The 24,683-nt window shown below is 38.9% G+C and overlaps 1 protein-coding gene and 2 long non-coding RNA genes across 7 annotated transcripts; 1 reads left to right on the top strand and 2 right to left on the bottom strand.

Annotated features, from left to right (window-relative positions):
• Positions 1-484: 484 nt before the first annotated feature.
• On the bottom strand, positions 485-2,427 carry LOC143482103 (uncharacterized). Its single transcript, XR_013122132.1, has 3 exons — positions 2,325-2,427; positions 1,224-1,292; positions 485-894 (listed from the first exon to the last, which is right to left on the bottom strand). It is a non-coding gene; the product is annotated as an uncharacterized LOC143482103 (long non-coding RNA).
• A 2,534-nt stretch (positions 2,428-4,961) lies between these two features.
• LOC143482022 (uncharacterized) lies at positions 4,962-9,257 on the bottom strand. The gene is made up of 5 exons (XR_013122121.1): positions 8,814-9,257; positions 6,412-6,540; positions 6,131-6,295; positions 5,620-5,716; positions 4,962-5,060 (listed from the first exon to the last, which is right to left on the bottom strand). It is a non-coding gene; the product is annotated as an uncharacterized LOC143482022 (long non-coding RNA).
• A 1,759-nt stretch (positions 9,258-11,016) lies between these two features.
• On the top strand, positions 11,017-24,423 carry LOC143482077 (thrombin-like enzyme CPI-enzyme 2). 5 transcript variants are annotated; one of them, XM_076980339.1, is made up of 6 exons: positions 11,227-11,241; positions 13,579-13,664; positions 21,852-22,047; positions 22,953-23,170; positions 23,256-23,380; positions 23,741-24,423. In XM_076980339.1, exons 3-6 carry the CDS (start codon positions 21,878-21,880, stop codon positions 23,879-23,881), a joined length of 654 nt encoding a protein of 217 aa, XP_076836454.1. In that variant the 5' UTR covers positions 11,227-11,241; positions 13,579-13,664; positions 21,852-21,877; the 3' UTR covers positions 23,882-24,423. The 5 variants fall into 5 exon arrangements, with proteins under 5 accessions (XP_076836455.1, XP_076836454.1, XP_076836452.1 ...); XM_076980338.1 differs by lacking the exon at positions 11,227-11,241 and adding an exon at positions 11,265-11,440; XM_076980340.1 differs by lacking the exon at positions 13,579-13,664 and having other exon boundaries at positions 11,017-11,241.
• Positions 24,424-24,683: the final 260 nt, after the last annotated feature.

Raw genomic sequence — 24,683 nt, 5'->3', positions numbered from 1 at the left:
AGTCAATAAATATGTATGCCCCTAATGATATGCACATTCTATGTACACACAATGTAATGACAAGAAATGATCCCACAAACTGTCTCCCATACAGACATTAGGTAGCTATTTATCTAACAAACTACATAGTGCTGAAACTCTTTTACACGCTGGGACTTCACTGAAAGCAAGAAAGTTAAAATAGTACAAAAGATGTAGTACTTCAAAAGTACATGTAAATCCATACATACCATCAACAGCAGAAGAAGAGATGACTATGGTGTAATTTATGTTGACTGACTTGTTCTTCTGTTCCATTGACATTAGATGTAATGATGCTGTGACTGTCAAAGGTCATATTGTCTGAAGTTGTGGTGTCACAGACAGGAAATCTCATTGAGGCAGAAACATCTAGCACAGGGGTAATCAACTATATTGTTCCGCGGGCCAAATTTGGCAGATAGCTCTGACCAGCGGTCCGGGAGACGGGATGGGGGGTGGCGAACGTAAGTTGTTGTGTGGGGGGTTTGGCGAACGTAACACTCGTGACGGAGTGTTTTTTTCAATAGAGCTGAAATAAATGCTCCGGTTTAAAATTAATTCTCCCGTCAAAATTAAGAAATATTTTTAACAATTTATTCTGGGTCCGGATGGGATGGCATTTGGGTCCGTATCCAGTTAATCAGGAATGAGATTGGGTCCGGACAGGACTGCGTTCGGGTCCGGATCCGGACCGCGGTCCGCCTGTTGGTGACCTCTGATCTAGCATATTAACAGACTGATGTTTTGTCCTTGGTCTGAGTACAGTGCTGGTTTCACTGTCATTTTCAGAAGTGGTATCTGCAATATAATCTTCTGCACTCTCTGATGAAGTGTCAAATGATTCACCAGTCTTCCGAGATCCACATCTTCCATCTAAAAAAGGAATATGTAATATGCTTATAATAAAGTAAATTGCAGAGATGTAAAAACTGATCAGTATATTGAACAAGTCTGAAAGCACAACATTTCACATTATTATGTTCATTATTATTCATTATTCATCATTCATTATTGTTACTACATTATTATGAACTGAATAGTTTTAGATTTTACATTGTAGTCAGACCTGACAAGTACTGTTCTCTTGTCATTTAGAGACCATACGTCATTTAGAGGCTCTTGTCATTTAAAGAACATAATCCAATGAATAATTGACAAAAAATAATTTAACTAAGTTTGTTTCCCACGTAATCGCAACGTACCATGATACTTTTCTTTCTTCTTAATCTTGGAATAAAAATCTCATTGTCATTTTGAAACTCTGTTGCAATCTATAAATAAAAGCAATAGAAACATGGTATTGAATGTTTCACATGAAATTAAACAAAAACAGCTGAACAGACTTTTGAAAAAAGACTTAAACACTTCATGTTCATGATAAAACACAATATTACAGTTCCTTGTGTGAGCCAGTTAAGTCTAAATTTTTTTTCGTACAATTCTTCAGAATGTTACTCTGATGCATATGGTGCACAGCATGTAAGTAGACTGAAAAATATTCCTCTACCTCTTCAAAATGTAATTTTTCCCAGCACACAGATTCTACTCAGTTAATGAAAGGGGATTTTATGAAATCTTAAAGAAAAAAAGATTGCCTGCCCAACCAAATACTACCTGTGCTCACACATCTTGAATACATGAGGTTTGGTGGGAACAATTCACACACAGTATTATAGTTCCTAGTGGGGACCCATTTTGTCCAATGTTTCTACACACTTCAGTGTAGAAAGTGTGCTGTGGGGACGTCGTGAGTGTCCAGAAAAGAGTGATAATTAACCAAGAAAAAAATCCCTGTGAAAAAACATTCTGCCCTAAATATATGCAAATACACCAATCACTTGTTCAGATGAGAACAAAATTCTAATTCATAATATATTTCAGCCTGCCCAACCAAATTCTGCCTGCATTCACACATCTTGAATACATCAGGCTTTGTGGGGACATTTCACACAAAGTATTACAGTTCCTTGTGGGGACTTGTTTTGCCCAATTTTTCAACACAGTTTCCACAGAGATTTACACTTTCTACTGCAGTGTAGAACGTGTGTTGTGGGGACGCCGTCAGTGTCTAGAAAAGAGTGATAATTAACCAAGAAAGAAATCACTGTGAAGGTTAAATTCTGCCCTAAACATCCCTCTACTGCCACACTTGAAGATGCATTACATTCAAATGTTTGGTGTAATGATTTATACTAAATTACCACCATAAAAGTCTTCCTTCATCCTTTTAAAGAACCTGAAACACAAAAATATGACAAAGAAAGACTGCAGAGTTAAACTTGAAGTGGCAAACACAATTTTACCTGTTCATAAGTGTTGATTGGGTGAGCGCAATCATCGTTCTGGTTCTTTGGAAGGAGGGAAGGATGCAAATTATTCATCATGAACCGTGATGCTGGTCATCTGAAAAACATATTGCACATGTACAACACTTTAGAATAGAAACTAAACTATAAAATTGATATAAATGCTGCATAACATCTAAATAGATTGATCACTTGTTCAAATGAGAAAAAATCCTAATTCATAGTAAATTTCAGCCTGTCCAACCAAATTCTGCCTGCATTCACACATCTTGAATACATCAGGCTTTGTGGGGACATTTCACACAAGGTATTACAGTTCCTTGTGGGGACTCGTTTTGCCCAATTTTTCAACACAGTTTCCACACAGATTTACACTTTCTACTGCAGTGTAGAACGTGTGTTGTGGGGACGCCGTCAGTGTCTAGAAAAGAGTGATAATTAACCAAGAAAGAAATCCCTGTGAAGGTTAAATTCTGCCCTAAACATCCCTCTACTGCCACACTTGAAGATGCATTACATTCAAATGTTTGGTGTAATGATTTATACTAAATTACCACCACAAAAGTCTTCCTTCCTCCTCTTAAAGAACCTGGAACACAAAAATATGACAAAGAAAGACTGCAGAGTTAAACTTGAAGTGGCAAACACAATTTTACCTGTTCAGAAGTGTTGATTGGGTGAGAGCAATCATCGTTCTGGTTCTTTGGAAGGAGGGAAGGATGCAAATTATTCATCATGAACCGTGATGCTGGTCATCTGAAAAACACATAGCACATGTACAACACTTTAGAATAGGAAACTAAACTATAAAATTGATATAAATGCTGCATAACATCTAAATAGATTGATCACTTGTTCAAATGAGAAAAAATCCTAATTCATAGTAAATTTCAGCCTGTCCAACCAAATTCTGCCTGCATTCACACATCTTGAATACATCAGGCTTTGTGGGGACATTTCACACAAGGTATTACAGTTCCTTGTGGGGACTCGTTTTGCCCAATTTTTCAACACAGTTTCCACAGAGATTTACACTTTCTACTGCAGTGTAGAACGTGTGTTGTGGGGACGCCGTCAGTGTCTAGAAAAGAGTGATAATTAACCAAGAAAGAAATCCCTGTGAAGGTTAAATTCTGCCCTAAACATCCCTCTACTGCCACACTTGAAGATGCATTACATTCAAATGTTTGGTGTAATGATTTATACTAAATTACCACCACAAAAGTCTTCCTTCATCCTTTTAAAGAACCTGAAACACAAAAATATGACAAAGAAAGACTGCAGAGTTAAACTTGAAGTGGCAAACACAATTTTACCTGTTCATAAGTGTTGATTGGGTGAGCGCAATCATCGTTTTGGTTCTTTGGAAGGAGGGAAGGATGCAAATTATTCATCATCAACCGTGATGCTGGTCATCTGAAAAACACATTGCATATGTACAACACTTTAGAATATGAAACTAAACTATAAATTTGATATAAATGCTGCATAACACGTAAATAGATTGATCACTTGTTCAAATGAGAAAAAATCCTAATTCATAGTAAATTTCAGCCTGTCCAACCAAATTCTGCCTGCATTCACACATCTTGAATACATCAGGCTTTGTGGGGACATTTCACACAAGGTATTACAGTTCCTTGTGGGGACTCGATTTGCCCAATTTTTCAACACAGTTTCCACAGAGATTTACACTTTCTACTGCAGTGTAGAACGTGTGTTGTGGGGACGCCGTCAGTGTCTAGAAAAGAGTGATAATTAACCAAGAAAGAAATCACTGTGAAGGTTAAATTCTGCCCTAAACATCCCTCTACTGCCACACTTGAAGATGCATTACATTCAAATGTTTGGTGTAATGATTTATACTAAATTACCACCACAAAAGTCTTCCTTCATCCTTTTAAAGAACCTGAAACACAAAAATATGACAAAGAAAGACTGCAGAGTTAAACTTGAAGTGGCAAACACAATTTTACCTGTTCATAAGTGTTATTGGGTGAGTGCAATCATCGTTCTGGTTCTTTGGAAGGAGGGAAGGATGCAAATTATTCATCATGAACCGTGATGCTGGTCATCTGAAAAACACATTGCACATGTACAACACTTTAGAATAGAAACTAAACTATAAAATTGATATAAATGCTGCATAACATCTAAATAGATTGATCACTTGTTCAAATGAGAAAAAATCCTAATTCATAGTAAATTTCAGCCTGTCCAACCAAATTCTGCCTGCATTCACACATCTTGAATACATCAGGCTTTGTGGGGACATTTCACACAAGGTATTACAGTTCCTTGTGGGGACTCGTTTTGCCCAATTTTTCAACACAGTTTCCACAGAGATTTACACTTTCTACTGCAGTGTAGAACGTGTGTTGTGGGGACGCCGTCAGTGTCTAGAAAAGAGTGATAATTAACCAAGAAAGAAATCCCTGTGAAGGTTAAATTCTGCCCTAAACATCCCTCTACTGCCACACTTGAAGATGCATTACATTCAAATGTTTGGTGTAATGATTTATACTAAATTACCACCACAAAAGTCTTCCTTCATCCTTTTAAAGAACCTGAAACACAAAAATATGACAAAGAAAGACTGCAGAGTTAAACTTGAAGTGGCAAACACAATTTTACCTGTTCATAAGTGTTATTGGGTGAGTGCAATCATCGTTCTGGTTCTTTGGAAGGAGGGAAGGATGCAAATTATTCATCATGAACCGTGATGCTGGTCATCTGAAAAACACATTGCACATGTACAACACTTTAGAATAGAAACTAAACTATAAAATTGATATAAATGCTGCATAACATCTAAATAGATTGATCACTTGTTCAAATGAGAAAAAATCCTAATTCATAGTAAATTTCAGCCTGTCCAACCAAATTCTGCCTGCATTCACACATCTTGAATACATCAGGCTTTGTGGGGACATTTCACACAAGGTATTACAGTTCCTTGTGGGGACTCGTTTTGCCCAATTTTTCAACACAGTTTCCACAGAGATTTACACGTTCTACTGCAGTGTAGAACGTGTGTTGTGGGGACGCCGTCAGTGTCCAGAAAAGAGTGATAATTAACCAAGAAAGAAATCACTGTGAAGGTTAAATTTTGCCCTAAACATCCCTCTACTGCCACACTTGAAGATGCATTACATTCAAATGTTTGGTGTAATGATTTATACTAAATTGCCACCACAAAAGTCTTCCTTCATCCTTTTAAAGAACCTGAAACACAAAAATATGACAAAGAAAGACTGCAGAGTTAAACTTGAAGTGGCAAACACAATTTTACCTGTTCATAAGTGTTGATTGGGTGAGCGCAATCATCGTTCTGGTTCTTTGGAAGGAGGGAAGGATGCAAATTATTCATCAACCGTCATGCTGGTCATCTGAAAAACACATTGCATATGTACAACACTTTAGAATAGGAAACTAAACTATAAATTTGATATAAATGCTGCATAACATGTAAATAGATTGATCACTTGTTCAAATGAGAAAAAAATCCTAATTCATAGGTATATATTTCAGCCTATCCAACCAAATTCTGCCTGCATTTTAGAATATTATGTAAGCAAATGGTATTAAGTATTGAATCCAAATGGTCAAATTGATATTAATGGTACATAAAATGACCACTTGTTTAGACAAAAAATTTTAACAGCTTCTATTGACACTCAATGAAGGTGTGCTTCCTGAATAAAGATATTCAGGAAGATATATGGATGTAGTCCATTCAACTACAATCCTGTTATTTTCTACAACACTGAGCTATTTCGTATACTGTGTACTGTGCAACATACTTGGGTTGTCCATGGATGGTCTTCACCTCCATAGTCATCACTCCACAGGTGATTTCTTTTCCTTCTTTGTTATCATTAAGAGCAAACAAACAAAGGTGCGGGTTTCAATTAACATCGTCTTTTTCATCCTATAGTTTGGATATCTGTGCCATCAAAATGACCCGTCTTTTTCAGAGGAATCAATACATAAAGAAAAAAAGAGAAATACCAATATGAAAATATTTCCACAAAATCAAAGTTTAAATGTTCATCAATTATTGATTGTGTTAGTTGTTAACTACCTTTTATTTCATTGATGTGCTTCACCTCTAATTTGCATGAATTTTCATTTCGTTGATGTGCTTCACCATAATTTTGTCAGTCTTTGAACTAAAGCGATGAAATGGCATGCTCAAGGGGGCCATTTCAAACTGTAGAGAGAAATTTCAGCAAAACTTGGTTTGTATTGGATTCAGATACAATTTGGGACTTTGAACTTATTAGCTATATGATTATACAATCAAAAGCAAAGGAACTGGATATTTATGACTTCTCATTCTCTTAGACTAGTATCGCCACTGAAAATCCTTTGAATAGACGAGACTCAAATATAAATCAAATTAGTCAACTTAATATTGTGAGCTATTTAAAAAAATGTTGTAGCCTATAACTTCATATGGGTTGCTCACTTCACATGATGTAAACACACACCTTTTCTTTTTACTCTGCACTATGTCCATGGCATAGTCTATACACTATACAGTATGGTATTGTCCAGTGCTTGTCTTAACATGCCCATTGTTAACAGGGTTACTAACTACCAAACATAAAGGTGGTGTTTGCCACTGAAAGAGGTAGAGCACATAGCAAAGTCATGGTCCTGTGATAGGGAACTGATCTTGTGACCAGAGGGTACTGGGTTCAATTCCCAGGCCTGAGGCCATGACTGAGGTGCCCTTGAGCAAGGCACCTAACCCCAACTGCTCCCTGGGCGCAGGGCTAGGGCTGCCTACCACTCTGGGCATGTGTGCACCACAGCCCCTTAGTAATCACTAGTGTGTGTGTGTGTGTGTGTGTATTCTAACTGCACAGATGGGTAAAAAGCGAAGGACAAATTTCGATTGTGGTGAAAAATCACAATTGACAAATATGGAACATTTACATTTTTACATTTACATTACACTTACACAGTTACCACTCAAATGATGCAGTAAACCTCCCTGCAGTTTATATTAAGTTAGCTCAATGTCTAAACTGTTTTACTCATTGTTTTAGGAACATTGACTAGCCAAATCATGTCCAGGTTTTATATTCCCTGGCTGTGACTGTATGCATGCTATAATTCTCAATATCTCACAATCACTCTATAAATATAGCATTTCATTGTTATTAGAATTTACGTGTACTACATTGTGGTGTATAGATAGACAAATATAGATAGATAGATAGATAGATAGATAGATAGATAGATAGATAGATAGATAGATAGATAGAGAGGTAGTATAAGAAATGTACAAAGAGCAAGATTCAAGCCTGCTGTTTAGATCACAAACAAGCAGAAACACAAATGCTTCTATCAAATGTTTCTAACACAAATATAGATAGATAGATAGATAGATAGATAGATAGATAGATAGATAGAGAGGTAGTATAAGAAATGTACAAAGAGCAAGATTCAAGCCTGCTGTTTAGATCACAAACAAGCAGAAACACAAATGCTTCTATCAAATGTTTCTAACACAAATATAGATAGATAGATAGATAGATAGATAGATAGATAGATAGATAGATAGATAGATAGATAGATAGATAGATATAGTATAAGAAATGTACAAAGAGCAAGATTCAAGCCTGCTGTTTAGATCACAAACAAGCAGAAACACAAATATCTCTATCAAATGCTTCTAACACAAAGATAGATAGATAGATAGATAGATAGATAGATAGATAGATAGATAGATAGATAGATAGATAGATAGATAGAGAGGTAGTATAAGAAATGTACAAAGAGCAAGATTCAAGCCTGCTGTTTAGATCACAAACAAGCAGAAACACAAATGCTTCTATCAAATGCTTCTAACACAAATATAGATAGATAGATAGATAGATAGTATAAGAAATGTACAATGAGCAAGATTCAAGTGCTTTGATGCTCCTACATGAGAAAGTAAGGTGTACTTGATGTTTTAGAAAGCAAATTAGCAACGGCATCATAATGCTAATTTCCGCTAGCAAGTCTATGGGATTTCCCATATAACATTAGCATCAAGCTAATCGTGCCATATAATTTCTTTGCTAATTACACGGAAACAGAAAGTGTTCGATTACTACAAATATTATATAGTGGGCTACATGGACTAGGAGGACTAGTGTTAAGAAGAGTTTGCATAAAGTTCATTCTGAATTGTGACTAACACTAGCTAACTGGAGAAAAATATAGCTACATTAGCTAACCTAGCTAGCATAACAGATAGATAAAAAAGTCTAGCTTATGTAACCAGCTATGTAGTCTATCTAGTTAATGTTAGCTAGCTTTCTCCCAATTGAGGAAACTTAGCATAAAGTTCACTCTGAATTGTGACTAACTGGAGAAAAACAGTAAAACATTCAAGGCCTACATTCAGCCTACATATCCTGCAAATGCATTAGCCTAATTTAATGGATGAACACTGGTAATAGCAATTTGTCATACAAATATGCTTACCTGTTGTACCTTTGCTCCTCTGAGTTCTTAGCTCCTCAGCTGGCATCTCTTGCAAATAATATTCTTTCTTGTTCGTCAGGTAGATTGCTGTTTTTAACACTGTAAATGTCCGCTTGTGGCTGAAATCATTCCTCATGAGGACCACACAAGGAATGGCGGTACATAACCATATTTGGAAAAAGTGGGCGGTACACTACCATATTTGGAACATGTGTGTGTGTGGAGCAGGAAGTGCAGTACCAGGCAGAAACTAAAGGGGCCGAAACTGAGCACTCCACACACACACACACTGACTGGTTAACATGTGGTATGGGCTTTTTCTAAAAAACCCATAGGCATATTCAGAATAGTACCTGTATTCATTTAAAAGGGTTTCCCTTATGGGGACCTGATTTTTGGTCCCCATACTGCAAGAGGTCCCCATGACGTGACTGTGTAAACAGATTGTTGTCCCCACAACGTGATGAATACCAACACACACACACACACACACACACACACAATGATTAGCACAATATCAACACCCTTTCAGCTCTGTGCATTCTTGCACATGGCCTGGTCATGCACTTTGACTGAGCTGAGGAAAAACTTTATCACATAATCTGGATGGTTAGAGGGGAAACAACAGCAAAATGTACCTAGTGTGGGGTCATCAGCTCTGGGATGTGAAAATATTCGATTAGCAAAACTGTCGTTTCCTGGTTTCTAAATGGCACTTGCCTACCACCTAGTGGTAAATAGTTCAACCAAGTTTCACTTGGTGAATTAAAATACAGGGCCTGAACTTGGTTTACACCATGTGGATTCAGCTCTGGAAAACCTTTTTGGGTGTAGGCTTAGATTGAACCTATGTCTTGGATACATATAAAGGAATTTGAAAGAATGCATTAGGAAAATGAAATCATAACATGAACAATATTTTACATATTTGGTGAGTTGTTCCTACACCTGGAGGGTTTCAGACTTCTGTGAACCCAATACAGAGCTCTACTGTTTATTTTGTTCTTTGTGCTGTCTGGATTTGACCAGAGGAAGAGAGGCTACCAAATTGAGTCCGTCCTTTAAGAGATTTATTCATCTAACTCAAGGTTTCTTCCTCTAACAGGGGAAGAAACTTGCCACTGTCTCTCCCCGCTGTCACTTGTTTTTTTCACTGAGGGCTTGGACTAGGACACTTGTAAAGTTGCTTGTCAGACTTTGCTTTGTAAAAAAACAATTAATAAATCCATTTTACACAGACTTTAACTAAAATTTAACAGTGTAATCACTGAGTTAGCTGTAAATGTAAGTGTTTCTTGACTTTGCTTGTCAGACATTGTCAGCTATTCAAATCAATCATAACACCAGTAAAACTTAACAAAGAGCTTTCTCACTGGTGTACATATAGTTCACATAGACTAACATTACAGTGCAGACAATTACAAAAGTGCAGGAGTAAGATTACTATTCTACTGAAAGTATAATGAACATGTAAAAATCTGCTTAATAAAAATGCAAACTCTGAATGTAGTCATCATACAGTTTACAGAGAACTGAAAGCCTCACAAAATTCAGAAGGTGAACAGGGGATTCTTGTTAAAATTTTCATATCTCATACTAACATCACACCATCTCAGAAGCATTCCTTTGGTCACTATTGCGCTGTTCTTTGTTACACCAAGCATTCCCTTTAATTTATATCATGTAACCAGACAGAGTCTGATTGTATTTGGCACTAGACACTATCAGTTCTAGCTAAGAGTTTTTGAATATCCTGTTACATTGTGATGATATGAGCCTGGGTTTATCACTGTGATGTTCGTAACACTCAACTGCTTCAGTAAAATGCATCTTCCAGGATTCCTGACTTGAGCATCTCAGCCCTGCTCCTAGCCAATAACACCTCAGCACTCCAGACTCAGGCCATTTTATTTGCTGTCCAAACGACGAGTCCACATCAAGACTAAACACAACTTGCATTTACACATCCTTCATGAAATCTAATTAAGACAAAACCAAGCAAGCTTTGATTCAGTAAGTCTGACTCATAGCTCAGCTTAGCCAGAGGGGAAGTTATGAGAGGATTTTAGCCCTGTCTGTTAAGCATTTCCTGATACAACTCCACAGTAATGTTGGTCGTAAATCTGACTGCACTGCTGTGTAACTGGTGGGTCTGTAGGTGACTGTACAGATCACAACAGATCTGAAGACTGTTAACCATCTCACATAAGTAGAGGGAGCATCTAACTTAAGTACAAAAATTGTTAACAATATCCACTTTAAATCCCACGAAGAAACACACGCAGGAAAGTATTAACAGACAGAAGTCAATTAAACATATAAAAATTATTTTTGGTCTTTTTTATTTCTTATGTGTGAAAACATTTCGATACTTGGTGATTCACTGCCAAACAACCCATCAGACGTGTGTGCACGCCTACCACAGCAGGTGAGTAAATGCATTCATCAGGGATAGGAAAGACCAGATAAAGTAACGAGAACAAATTCCTAAACAGCTGACCATTAAAAACGCGTGACGCACTTGTTCTACTTTCTACGTGCGGTCCTTGTTAGGCACTTTTCAACATTTTCTTCAAAAAGCGAAATGGAGACGTTTATGTTTCTGAATCTACTGCTTATGACAACAGGTAGGAGAAAGGTCTTCTCAAATCCAATTTTAAACACGTCCGCAAACCATATAGGCCTATGCGATTTCTCTTTTGAAAGCGTAAAGGATAGATTGACAACATCTGATTTTAGTTAGTTTACGTCTGCCATCGCTGGCTGTTATTGTACGGAAAAAATAAACATGTAATTGTGCTGAAATGTGCACAAAATGTCACGCGCATATCTAAACATACGTTTACAAATGTAAACATATTGATAACGTAATCTCCATGTAATGATAATGTAAACGCTCAGACGTCCATTAAATGGTAACAAGGCAAAGTAGCAATATCTCTACTCCTCTACTCGTTCATACTCCAATTCTAAAAAAAACATGTATGCGACTATACAGCTATTTCTAGCAGTTAGCAGCAGACTGATGTAGTATTATTATCCTAGCTTCACAAGTCTAGCCATTGGACGTGCTTTTAAGAAATAAACATGAAACGTGCATGATTATCGGCATGAGCAAAAACCTCCCTTTAACTTAACAAATACTCAGAAAAATTGCTTTAATAAACACTAAACTAAGCACCGAAGAGCATACGACTGTACATTTGATGCAGGGGCGTGGCAAGCTTTTCAAAAATCGGGGTGTTCTGGGATGTCATGGCATTCATATCATATTTTATTTAGTATTGTTTTTTTTATCGTTTGATACGTCTCTGCATTTGAACTCACCTGCAGTCAAGAGGTCTAGTCTAACAGATTTCCACACTTCACAGCTATAAATCTGTCATATTTGTTCACTTCAAGTGGAAATAATTTTTTTAAATTGTCATATCCCTCTATGGCATGAATTTTTATTTTAGGAGGAAAACATTTTTTTCATTCTAGTATTTGCTAGATTAGGGGTCCCTTATAATATATAAATAATAAAATTTCCCCCCCCCCCCCTTTCTGTAATTTTCATATAAGTGCAATGAGATACAAACAAGTATTAATCACAATAGAAGTTTTATTTCACAAATTCCACAAATGGTTTATCAATCAGTGAGTTAGAAATTAGCTGCAATGTGTGTTTGTGTTTCTGAATGTTCGTTCCTGTGGGGTACAGATTGAATCAATGTTTCACTTTTTTTTGGAAAGCACAAAGCACTGCTGTACCCATGAACTGCTCCAGTTCTTTAGTAGTGAGGTTAAGGGTTTGTTGGTATCACACTGAATGGCATATACAGGGGTTGGACAATTAAACTGAAACACCTGTCATTTTAGTGTGGAAGGTTTCATGGCTAAATTGGACCAGCCTGGTGGCCAACCTTCATTAATTGCACATTGCACCAGTAAGAGCAGAGTGTGAATGTTCAATTAGCAGGGTAAGAGTTTTGCTCAAAATATTGCAATGCATGTGCATCCAGTGGTTTAAACATTCTTTCCTGAAGACAATGCACCAATACACACAGCAAGACTGGTGAAAGATTGGTTTGATGAACATGAAAGTGAAGTTGAACATCTCCCATGGCCAGCATAGTCACCAGATCTAAATATTATTGAGCCACTTTGGGGTGTTTTGGAGGAAAGAGTTGGGAAACCTTTTCCTCCACCAGCATCATGTAGTGACCTGGCCACTAGAAGAATGGCTTAAAGTCCCTTTGACCACTGTATTGGACGTGTATATGTAATTCCCAAGACGAATTGACGCTGTATTGGCTGCAAAAGGAAGCCCTACACCATACTAATGAATTATTATGGTCTAAAACCAGGTGTTTCAGTTTCATTGTCCAACCCCTGTAAATTTGACTGCTCTACAATTACTTCCAGAATGCCTTCAGAAAAAATATCTGGAAGTGTTGATATGGGAACACAATATTGTCTGATTTTGGAAGGCTGGCCTGCAATTCTGGTTAATTAGTGATGTTGGGATTGTGGTGTGTTCTCCACCAAGGTATGTGTGGAACACTTTCCTCTGATACATCATTATCATCTTCATTTTCATCTTCATCCGTTTTCAAAAGAAACCAGGAAGCATAAAAATTACAATAGGTCATATACAACTCCCGTCGCCCGCTGATGCGCACTCTCTCTCTCTCTCTCTCTCTCTCTCTCTCTCTCTCTCTCTCTCTCTCTCTCTCTCTCTCTCTCTCTCTCTCTCTCTCTCTCTCTCTCTCATTGCATACAGGATGTTCAGTTTGACTGGACCATCATCATCTAAATCTCCCTCAAACAAAATTTCCCCATCACTGTCCTCAATCTCACTGTCCTAAGGTATGACCCTAACTGATGGATCATGTTCCTTACACCCATAACATGTTCTTGCATCCTTGTCCTGTGAGTAATAGTTGATAGGACAGCAAAAACAATGTGATGTAAATAACTGAGTCCCTGCACATCTCCATCCATGAACATGTCATTGTTCAAACTAAAGTGGTCTAACTGTGCAATGTTGCCCTGAGGCAATGAATGAAAAACCTAAATTTTAGAATATAGATAAAGAGAAAGTGTCTTTACTCAATCAAAAATGCTTTTTCACATATTCATGCACATCACAATATTTTTAAATACAAATTTAAAACATTTAAACATGTTAAAAAGTGAAGTTTATCTTACCTTTTGCTAGTTGTGTGTCCAAGCATGCTATGCTCCAAAAAACGAGTGCTCCACCCCCAGGTGAAAGACACACCCACACCCAGATCAAATTTTATTGGTGCCAGACTTATCAGCTGATTTAAAATGTGATGTTTTACCAAAAAAAAATTTAAAGAGGCAGTGTGGGGGGAGAAATAGTGGTTTGTTGCCTGAGGGCTACACCATGCCATACACTGTAAAAAGTGAATTGTTGTAACAACTTCAATTGGTAACACGCAAATGAATTAAGTTTCTTCAAATCAAGTTAACATGTTAGATCAGGGGTGGCCAACCCGTCATAGACCAAGAGCCACTTTTCTTACTGTGTTACGGCAAAGAGCCACATCGTACATGGGCGAGTGTAATCTGTTGAGCGGGGGGGGGGGGGGGGGGGGGGGTGGCGAGTGTAAATTATTAGCTGTGAAGACAGTCAAATGCGTGTTTTCCACTACGCCGGTTTTAAAAGTATTAGCGGCTCGCTAGGCTTGTAAACTAACTGCGCACCACGAAAATGTAGCAGTGTGTCGCCCCGTTTGTGCAGGTGAGCTTGCGGACCGGCTGGGGAGCCGCATGAAACCAGGCAAAGAGCCGCATGCGGCTCGTGAGCCGCGGGTTGGCCACCCCTGTGTTAGATGAACATATTTTTTTTTTTAACAATTTGCATTAATACGAATTAATTTTAAGGCAAGTCAACTTTTCACAGTTTTCCAATTCAATTATTAGCGTTACTGAAAAGTCAAATACCGGTCCTTCACAACTCAACAGTACAGTTTCAGGAAAGGTTTAATAACATTAAAGCATACTATGCACTTAAAATGTATCATTTGGATCATTTTATTTTAAACAAATATGTCCAGTCAGTCATACAACATTGTGACTTGGGAGAAATACGCTGCAGACAAGTCCATTCTCCCACAGAACAGAGGTTTTATTCTTCACTTTCAATAAAACCAGCACCCACAGGCAAAATTCATACAACATGAGACCTAAATTAGGTTGGGCTTGCACATGAAACACATGGGGAGGTCATGAAGACGGCAACGTTACACATACATGGAGGGTGAAGTAAGATAATGCATATGTACATAAAAAGATGGACCGGGGAGACTTAACTAATAACACACAATTAATAATCATTAATAACACTATACAGACATAAACACCACATAGTACGCACAACAGGGCTGGAGCCGCAAGGGCTCATGGGTAATGACGTCACCCTCTGGCACCCCCCCCCCCCCCCCCCCCCCCCCCCCCATTGGCCCGACGCTACACAGCCAAACCCCCCCCCCAAGAGGTCAGCCATCCCGGCGACCACACACAGGACAGTCCAGTAGCGTAAAAGGGCAGAAACATGGTATCAAACACATCATAGGGGCAACCAAACTGCACAAGGTTAACATCGTTACAGGCACAGTCAACACAGAATTACAGACGGATGAGGCAGATACTACTCAATGCGATATAATACTTAATTTGTGTCCATTTTACACCGCCCCGGTAACAATTTACGTTCGCCACCCCCGTCAACAACTCTCCACCCCCTCCAGGTTCAAATCTCACTCCAAGCGATCTTGAAAAGTTGGCAACCCTATATCTGGTTTGGTTGAGCAAGTTTTCACGGAAACGCAAACAATACAATGTAAACAAAAATCGGCGTGCATCATTTTACATCTAATTTTACATATTAATACAAAAATATCGTTTTTGTCTTGTATTAGACATACCTTCTTTTCGAGTCACGGTACAAAAAATTGCGGGGGTAAAATCTAGAAATTACATGGACGTCATGGCGTTAACGTTATGATGTCAGACGCACAAAAGAAACGTTATTGACATGCTTTTACTGAACTGAGAATCGCAGGTTGTGGTAACATGGTGTCATTTTTAAGTTGATACAATCCACAAAATTAGATTAGCATCACTAAAGCAGGAAACTGAATAAAACTGACTCAAAAAATTACATTACTTGAACTCCTGCTCAAATACACTTTTTACAGTGTAGAGGGATATTCATGCTTTACACGTATCACTACCAGCTCTGTGTTTTGGTCATTTGTTAGATCTTGAAGGCACCATACAAAAGATTATGCAGAACGAAACCTTCATATGTCCTCTTTGGCAGAGGTGTGGAGTAACAAAGTACAAATATGTCGTTACCTTACTTAAATAGAAATTTGGGGTATCTATACGTTTCTGAAGTAATTATTTTTTAATCTGACTTTTTACTTCTACTCCTTAAATTTTCGCGCAATTATCTGTGCTTTCTACTCATTCATTTTGGGTTGTTCTCAGTCTGGCTTGTCATCGTTAAAAAACCATCCAGATAAATTGCGACATCCAGAAAAAGTGGATTTGATTGTGGTGGGATCAGAAGTATAAACATGCACCATTCCCACACCCTACTGCACATCCATCATCTTCTTTCGGCAATTCCTGTTTAGGGGTCGCCACAGCGGATCAAACTCCTCCATCTGGCCCTGTCCTGAGTGTCCTCCACTGACACACCAGCCACTCTCATATCCTCTACCACTGCATCCATAAACCTCCTCTTAGGTCTACCTCTCCTCCTCTTGTCTGGAAGTTCCACCCTCAAGACCCTCCTACCAATATACCTCTCCTCCCTCCTCTGTACATGTCCAAACCATCTCAATCTCGATTCTCTAACTTTATCTCCAAAACATGCTACATGTGCTGATCCTCTAATAAACTCATTTCTGATGCTTTCCTTCCTCATCACTCCAAATGAGAATCTCAACATCTTCATCTCAGAGACCTCCATCTCCCTCACCTGTCTCTTTGTCATTGCCACTGTCTCCAGTCCATACAACATAGCAGGTCTCACTACTGTCCTAGATTTTTCTTTCATTCTAGCCAACACCCTTCTATCACAGATCACCCCAGACACTTTATGCCATCCACACCTCCCTGCCTGTACTCTCTTCTTTACCCCTCTTTCACTTCATCCATTACTCTGTACCCTCGACCCCAAGTAGGTAAACTCATCAACCTTCACCAAATCAACTCCTTGTAACTGTACCTGTACCTGCCCTCTCATTCACACACATGTACTCTGTTTTACTCCTGCTCACTTTCATTCCCCTGCTCTCCAAAGCATATCTCCATCTTTCCAAGCTCACCTCCACCTGCTCCCTACTCTCACTACAGGTCACAATGTCCTCAGCAAACATCATAGTCCAAGGGGACTCCTGCCTAACCTCGTCTGTCCATGACAATTGCGAACAGGAAGGGACTCAGGGCTGATCCCTGATGTAGTCCTACCCCCACTTTAAACCCACCTGTCATTCCTACTGCACATCTCACTGCTGTCACACTGTTCTCATACATATCCTGCACTACCCTCACATACTTTTCTGCTACTCCTGACTTCCTCATACAATACCACAGCTCCTGTCTCGGTACACTATCATAAGCTTTCTCCAAGTCAACAAACATACAATGTAACTCCTTCTGTCCTTCTCTATACTTCTCCATTAACATTGTCAAAGCAAACAGCATCTGTGGTGCACTTAGCTGGCATGAATCCATACTGCTGCTCACAGATCTCTACCTCTCCTCTAAGCCTAGCTTCCATTACTCTTTCCCAGATAGTTAGGCTGAGACTGATCAACTTTATTCCCCTGTAATTACTACAGCTCTCAACATTGCCCTTATTCTTGAGAATCAGTACCATTATGCTTTGTCTCCACTCCTCAGGCATCTTCTGACCTTCCAAGGTTCTGTTAAATAACCCAGTCAAAAACTCCACTGCTGTCTCTCCCAAACATTTCCATGCCTCCACTGGAATATCTTCCGGTCCAACTGCTTTACCAAACTTCATTCTCCAAATTGCAGCCCTTACTTCCTCCTTGCTCACCTGGGGCACTTCCTGATTCACAACTTCTACCTCTTCTAACCTTCTTTCCCTTTCATTCTCTTGATTCATCAGTTCCTCAAAATACTCCTTCCACCTTCCCAAGACACTCTCCTCACCAGACAACACATTTCCACCTTTATCCTTTATCATCCTAACCTGCTGCACATCCTGCCCATCACAGTTTCTATGGCTGGCCAATCTGTACAGATCCTTTTTCCCCTTCCTTAGTGTCCAACTTCTCATACAGCTTGCTATATGCCTTCTCTTTAGCTTCTGCCACTGCTCTCTTTGCCTTACGACACATCTCCTTGTACCTCTGTCTACTTTCTTCATCTCGCTTGAAATCCCAATTCTTTTTAGCCAACCGCTTTCCTCTCAAACTTTCCTGAACTTCCTCATTCCACCACCATGACTCCTTTTCTATTTTCCTCTGTCCTGCGGTCACACCAAGTACCTTCCTATAGCCACATCCCTCACTACATTTGAAGTCTCATCCCAGGTATCCAGAACACCACCACCATTACACAGTACCTGCCATACCTCATCCCTGAATTTTACACCACAGTCCTCGTCCTTTAACTTCCACCACCTGATCTTAGGTTCCACTCTCACTCTCTTCCTCTTCTTCACCTCCAAAACCATCCTACATATCACCATCCTATGCTGTTTAGCTACACTCTCCCCTGGTAACACCTTGCAATCACTAACCTCTTTCAGGTTTCGTCTCCTACAGAGGATATAGTCTACCTGTGTGCATCTTCCCCCACTCTTATACGTTACCAGTAAGTGTTTACTACAGCCATCTTTATCCTTATAGCAAAATCTACCACCATTTGTCCTTCCGTATTCCTTTCTTTAACACCATATCTACCCAACACCTCCTCAACACCACTGTTCCCTCCACCAACATGTCCATTTAAATCTGCTCCAATAACCACTCACTCTTCTTTAGGAGCCTGCAAAACAACTTCATCTAACTCTCTCCAGAATTTTTCTTTCTCTTCCACATCACAACCTACCTGAGGAGCATAAACACTGATGACATTCATCATCACCCCATCAATCTCTAACTTTACACAGATCACCCTGTCACTTACTCTTTACCTCCACTACACTCTTACTAAACTCATCCTTCAGGATTACCCCTACTCCATTTCTCTTCCTGTCAACACCATGATAGAAGAGTTTGAAGCCACCACCAATGCTCCTGGTCTTGCTCCCCTTCCACTTGGTCTCCTGTATACACAGTATATCTATCTTCCCCCTCTCCATCGCATCAGCTAGCTCTCTCCCTTTACCTGTCATAGAGCCCACATTCAACGTACCAACTCTAACCTACACCCTCCTGCTCTGCCTCCTCTCCTTCAGTTTCAGAACTATCCCCCCCCCTCCTCCTCCTCCTCCTCCTCCTTGTCCCAACAGTAGTCTAATTTCCACTAATGCCCTGTTGGACAACAGCACCAGTGGCGGTCGTTGTTAACCCGGGCCTCGACCGATCCGGTCTGGAATTTCTATTTTTGATCTGCATCATTTGATTTGGCAGTTTTTACACCGGATGCCCGGATGCCTTCCTGACGCAACCCTCCCTATTTATCCAGGCTTGGGACCGGCACTAAAATACACTGGTGTGTGCACCCTAGTGGCTAGGTCCTACTGCACATCCATCGCACATGTCAATTCACACTCCAGCAATGACATAAGTAGCTTGGTGAGCTATTCATGGCAGAGACTTGAGAACTTGATCGAAATGTCGCACCTAAGCACCAGCTAATCACCTGTAGGCCTATATCAAAAGCACTCTCTTGTAGGTTTTTTGTCTTGTCATCTGTATATTTTTCGTCATGGTAATAAATGTTTTGTGTGCTGTACCACTCCCTGATTGATCCTTCCTCGCGTGACAATATGATTTTCATAAATTTGCATTTTAATAAAATGCATTTGTTTTAATGTTTAATTTGTTTTAATATGCGGCTGAAACAGTTCACCTATTGCATCCCTATTGCATTATGGCTTTTAGAAAAATGTTTTTTGGGGGAGGTGGAGTAGTGCCCTATATTTACTTTTATACTTTAAGTAGTTTTGAAACCAGTACTTTTACTTGAGTAAAAAGATTGAATCAATACTTTAAGTTCCACCCAAGTAATGAATGTGAATACTTTTGACACCCGTCTATATGGTGAGTTTCTCATATTCTCTGCATGGCCATGTCGGTGTTTGGCTAAGAACTTAAATATCCTATTATGTTTCTATTATTTTTCCTACTTGCAGTCTATAGGAGACAATGATGGATGCAGTCAGACTTTTTCATAAATCAGTGTTGTCACTTTGATTCAGGTTTAATCAAAGGCAACACATTTTTCACATTATAAACTTTGAAATATTAAACTCCAAAGCTTAAGTGTGCCAGATTTCTTGGCATATGGCTTCAGAAAATAGGACAAAGAAAGAAAAAGATTATATATGAAATCATTATGAATCACTTGCTACAAGCCAACATCAATCACACACCTTCCATCTCCAAACCCCTTGAAGATCTGCCTCATGTAGCCTCTGCCACCTCATAGAAACTTTCTTTTTGGCTGATTTCAGAACCCAGGACTTTCACCAATAAATATATTTTCATTTTTCTTTCTTTCTTCATGATTATGTTTTAATGAACTTTAAATGAACCTTTTAATGAACTTTAAATGAACCTCAACTTTACATTTCTCTAGAACCTAAAGCCCTAAAATCAATTTGCTCACTGTTTGACTGCATAGATGATATACAGACATGGATGTCTGACAATTTTCTGCAATTAAATAAACAGAAGACAGAGGTTCTTGTTCTTGGCAGTGATTCACAAAGGAATGATGTCCAGACCTATTTAAATAAAATGAATCTGAATGCCAGACAATGTGTTAAGAACCTGGGCGTCACCTTTGATAATGAGCTCAGCTTCAAATCACACATCATGACTACATGCAAGACAGCTTATTTTCACCTTCGAAACATTGCTAAGGTCCGGGATATGCTCACTCCTGCTGACAGTGAAAAACTTGTCCATGCATTTATCACATCAAGGCTAGATTATTGTAACGCTGTTCTATCTGCTCTTCCAAAGAGCTCTATTTCGCACCTACAGCGAGTTCAGAACGCGGCTGCAAGGGTTCTGACCCGCAGGAGAAAGTGAGATCATATTACACCTGCACTCCACTCACTGCACTGGTTACCTGTCAGCTTTAGGATAGATTTTAAGGTTCTAGTCATGGTTTTTAAATGTCTTCATGGTCTCTTTACCTCAGTGAAATGATGGTTAGATATGTTCCAGTCAGGTCTCTGAGGTCTTCAAACAGTAATCTACTGGTGATTCCTAGATGCCGATTAAAGATTGGCGAGGGTGCTTTTAGCCACTATGGCCCAAAGCTCTGGAATTCTCTTCCTGAAGAGCTCAGATGCATTTCATCCCTGAATAGTTTCAAGAACAGTCTCAAAACTTTCCTGTTTAGATCTGCTTTTAGTTAAGAAATTCTAGTCTATTATTTTATAATTTGTCACTTTATTTAATTATTTCTTTTTATCTTTAATTTTAATATTTTATTTTTATCTTCTTATATTTACTTATCTTAATTAGTTTTATTTACTTTACTTTTTTATTATATTGTTTACTTTACTTTTTTACATTTTATGTTATTTTACTTTAATTTCTTTAACATTTTCTTTTTGTCTTCTTATGTTTCTTTTATTTATACTGTAAAGCACTTTGAGTTGCATGTATGTATGAAAGGTGCTATATAAATAAAGATTATTATTATTATTATTATTATTATTATTAATAATGTTAGTAAGTGTTATTAAGTGATAAAACACAAAGTATTCCAAACAAAAATTAAACTGAATGCAGCTTCGAAGAGCAGGATTGGGCAACATATGTTTGGGAATCAATGCACTGTGCATGAACATTTTACCAGGAGCTGCTTCCTATGTGTGCAAGCCTATGGGTCGGCAGTGCAAGAGCCTCAACTACCCCTACCGAGCACTTGTGATCCACCGTTGGATGGAGGATGCGCCCACATTCGTGGAGACCGACCACACCTGCAGTGGAACACTGATACATGAACAATGGGTTCTGACACATGCCAACTGTTACTTTGAACCTGCATCCAGGTACTGTAGGTCATAAGCTGCGTACAGGTCTAGATCTCAGTGGTCCGGTATGTGTGTAGTGCTCAATGAATCAGTCAGTGTGCAGTTGTAACACTCACATCCTTGATCATGGATCAAGGCAAATATACAATGAGGGCGTTGTGCAATACATTATGGGGGAGTTTGTTTCTGTGGGGTATACAGTTTTTGGTAGAAGTAGGTTTGGTTGATTTGTAATATGACACTGTTTTTTCACATGTATTATCGGAAGTCAACAGAGACTTTTGTGTTTTGGTGTGTTCCTAAAGCACCCAACGCACCATACATGGCAAAGTGTGTGCTACTGTCTTAGTGGTATATTCCATAGAGCTAAATACTCCTACCATCCTTCATACTACATCTATACCGTTCTCTAATCTGTGACATTTTGATGAGGTAGGAAAAACCAACCACAGAATACTGGCACTATATGCTAATACCTTGTATTAACTTTTCAAATGTTGCCCAGACAAGACAGGATTTCATATAGAACTTGTGTGTCCTTTCTCTCATAAACCTTGGTCAAGGACAGCAGCAAGTCACCCGTTTAAGTCCTGAATGTTTAAGTCCAAGTTTAGGTTGCGTGGGTTCGTTACAGAGCTCCTAAGACTGCCCAAGTCTTTTGTCCCTTTTTTTGTGTCTGGAGAGGTTATGGGTACTTTAAAGAGGCCTAGAGGAGACCTAGTAGTGAATGGTGTGTAACTCCATAATACTTTATATACTTCCTAAGAGTAATGTAGAACATGACTGGTTCACATTTTATGTAGAAATAATTCAAAATACCAAATTAAATGGTTTTTGCTTTCTCCTAGTATTTGGTTATGTATTATACAGAATTGCATTTATAGAAAAAATTATATATAAAATTTTACTTCATCTCTCTCTAGAATACCTTTAGAAGTGAAATTTGGATCCTGTTCTCGGGGATCGTGTGACAAAGTTCAAATCATTCCTCACGACAACATCATGAAGTTCAGCAACAGTTCAGATGAGTTGGATCTTATGCTTCTTAAGCTTCCAGAGCCTATGAGTAACATCACCCCTGCCCGACTTCCACCACCACCCTGCAGACGTCCGGACGTCGGATCCATGCTCCTGGCACTCTGTGAGAGGCTGTCATTGACCTGCAACAAGAGACACAGTACAACTCGTAGTAATCAACTCTCTTTTTTTCCCCCTCTCCTTTCTAGACGGGGTGCGTCTACATTGCGTGGACCGAAAAGTCACTGCTTGCTATGACAAAAGGGAAGAACGTTCTGGAATGTTCATTTGTGCCATAGCCATTGGTAGTGTCAGTCCTTTCCTCTCCTGTCCGGTAAGACATGGCCACCAAGACTTTTCTCCTGTTGACACAGTGGTCCTAGGAAATTATCCTGCTGTAGCCTCCTCTATCCTGCTATAGCTGCTGGACTTTTGGTCTGCTGGGTGATGAGGTAATAAACATTTCTATAAAACATGAAGTCAACAGCTGTACAGTTACAGGTCTGGATAATCCACCTAATTTAATCTTGTCTTTACTCTAATCCAAATAGATCTGGTCAATAACACTGTATATGTTTGAGCAGAAGAAACACAAATTTAGATTAGTGCTATGTACTAATCATATTAATAATACTTTTTATGTACCTTACCACCTCTCTCTCTCTCTCTCTCTTCCCTCTCTTTCTACATGAAGGAGGATATTGGTGGGCCCCTTCTGAGGAGAGAAGGCGGATCTGATTTTGTTTATGGAGTGAAAGTATTTGGCTCAAAGTTCCTGGATGTCTGTTCTGCCTCCATCAGACAGTGGATTAATGACGCTATTAACGGGCCATAACGCATTTAGACCCATTTAGGCTCAATCATGCACCTTACAGATCTGTGTTTTTCCTTTTGCTGCTGCTCAGTTGTGTTGATGATCTCTCACATAAGGAACTTTAAGAAAATGAACTCCCGATCCCCATTTTTTATCTATATCCTGACTCAACTTGTCAGTTGTGTAAAGATGTACACACCTGCCCAGTGAAGTCTTCGGTGAGCTGGGCTAGCTTTCAAACACCCAAACATGCAGATACTGAAATGGACAGGGACTGAGATTTGGGTCAATACTGATTTAGATACTAATATCTCAGTGTGACCTTAACCCTGGTTATAAGGGGTACTGTACACAAAGGCCACAGTAGGATGGTAGAGGAGTACCATTCTTTAACCATTCAGGTGCCCATTCTCCTGTGCCCTACTGATGATATAAGCAGTGTAGTATAACAATGTTCTAGTATTGTGTAAGGTATGATGAAACATTTTATCAATGTTATGTGAGCTTAAGATATGATCTATTTACTGCTTGTACATTTCTCTTTGATAAATAACTTCAGCATATGGTTTGGCTTTTTGTTTTGTTATTTAAAAATTTGCCAGCACCTTGTTCTGTAGCAAGCCACCACATCTGATATAAAATAAGAAGTGACTTTGAAGGGTCACAGATGGGCATTCCATTCACCTCAAATTAAACTTTGCATGCATTTATATGCTGTCTCTCAGTGTGCCAATCTGGAATTAGATAGAGATAGATACTTTATTGATCCCAGAGGGAAATTCCTGTTTCTATAGAGTTTTTTCTCTATAACTGTTCAGTAAGA

This window comes from Brachyhypopomus gauderio, chromosome 18 (genome assembly GCF_052324685.1).
Source record: "Brachyhypopomus gauderio isolate BG-103 chromosome 18, BGAUD_0.2, whole genome shotgun sequence".
NCBI classification, from domain to species: Eukaryota; Metazoa; Chordata; class Actinopteri; order Gymnotiformes; family Hypopomidae; genus Brachyhypopomus; species Brachyhypopomus gauderio.
Note: the sequence above shows the minus strand (reverse complement) of the source record. Positions and strands in the feature narration are given on the sequence as shown.

Coding starts and splice junctions, on each gene's coding strand:
- LOC143482077 (XM_076980336.1), top strand. CDS start 11,398: ATGGAGACGTTTATGTTTCTGAATCTACTGCTTATGACAACAG. Junction 11,441..21,851: donor TCTACTGCTTATGACAACAG/GTAGGAGAAAGG, acceptor ACATTTTACCAG/GAGCTGCTTCCTATGTGTGC. Junction 23,171..23,255: donor ATCCATGCTCCTGGCACTCT/GTGAGAGGCTGT, acceptor TCTCCTTTCTAG/ACGGGGTGCGTCTACATTGC.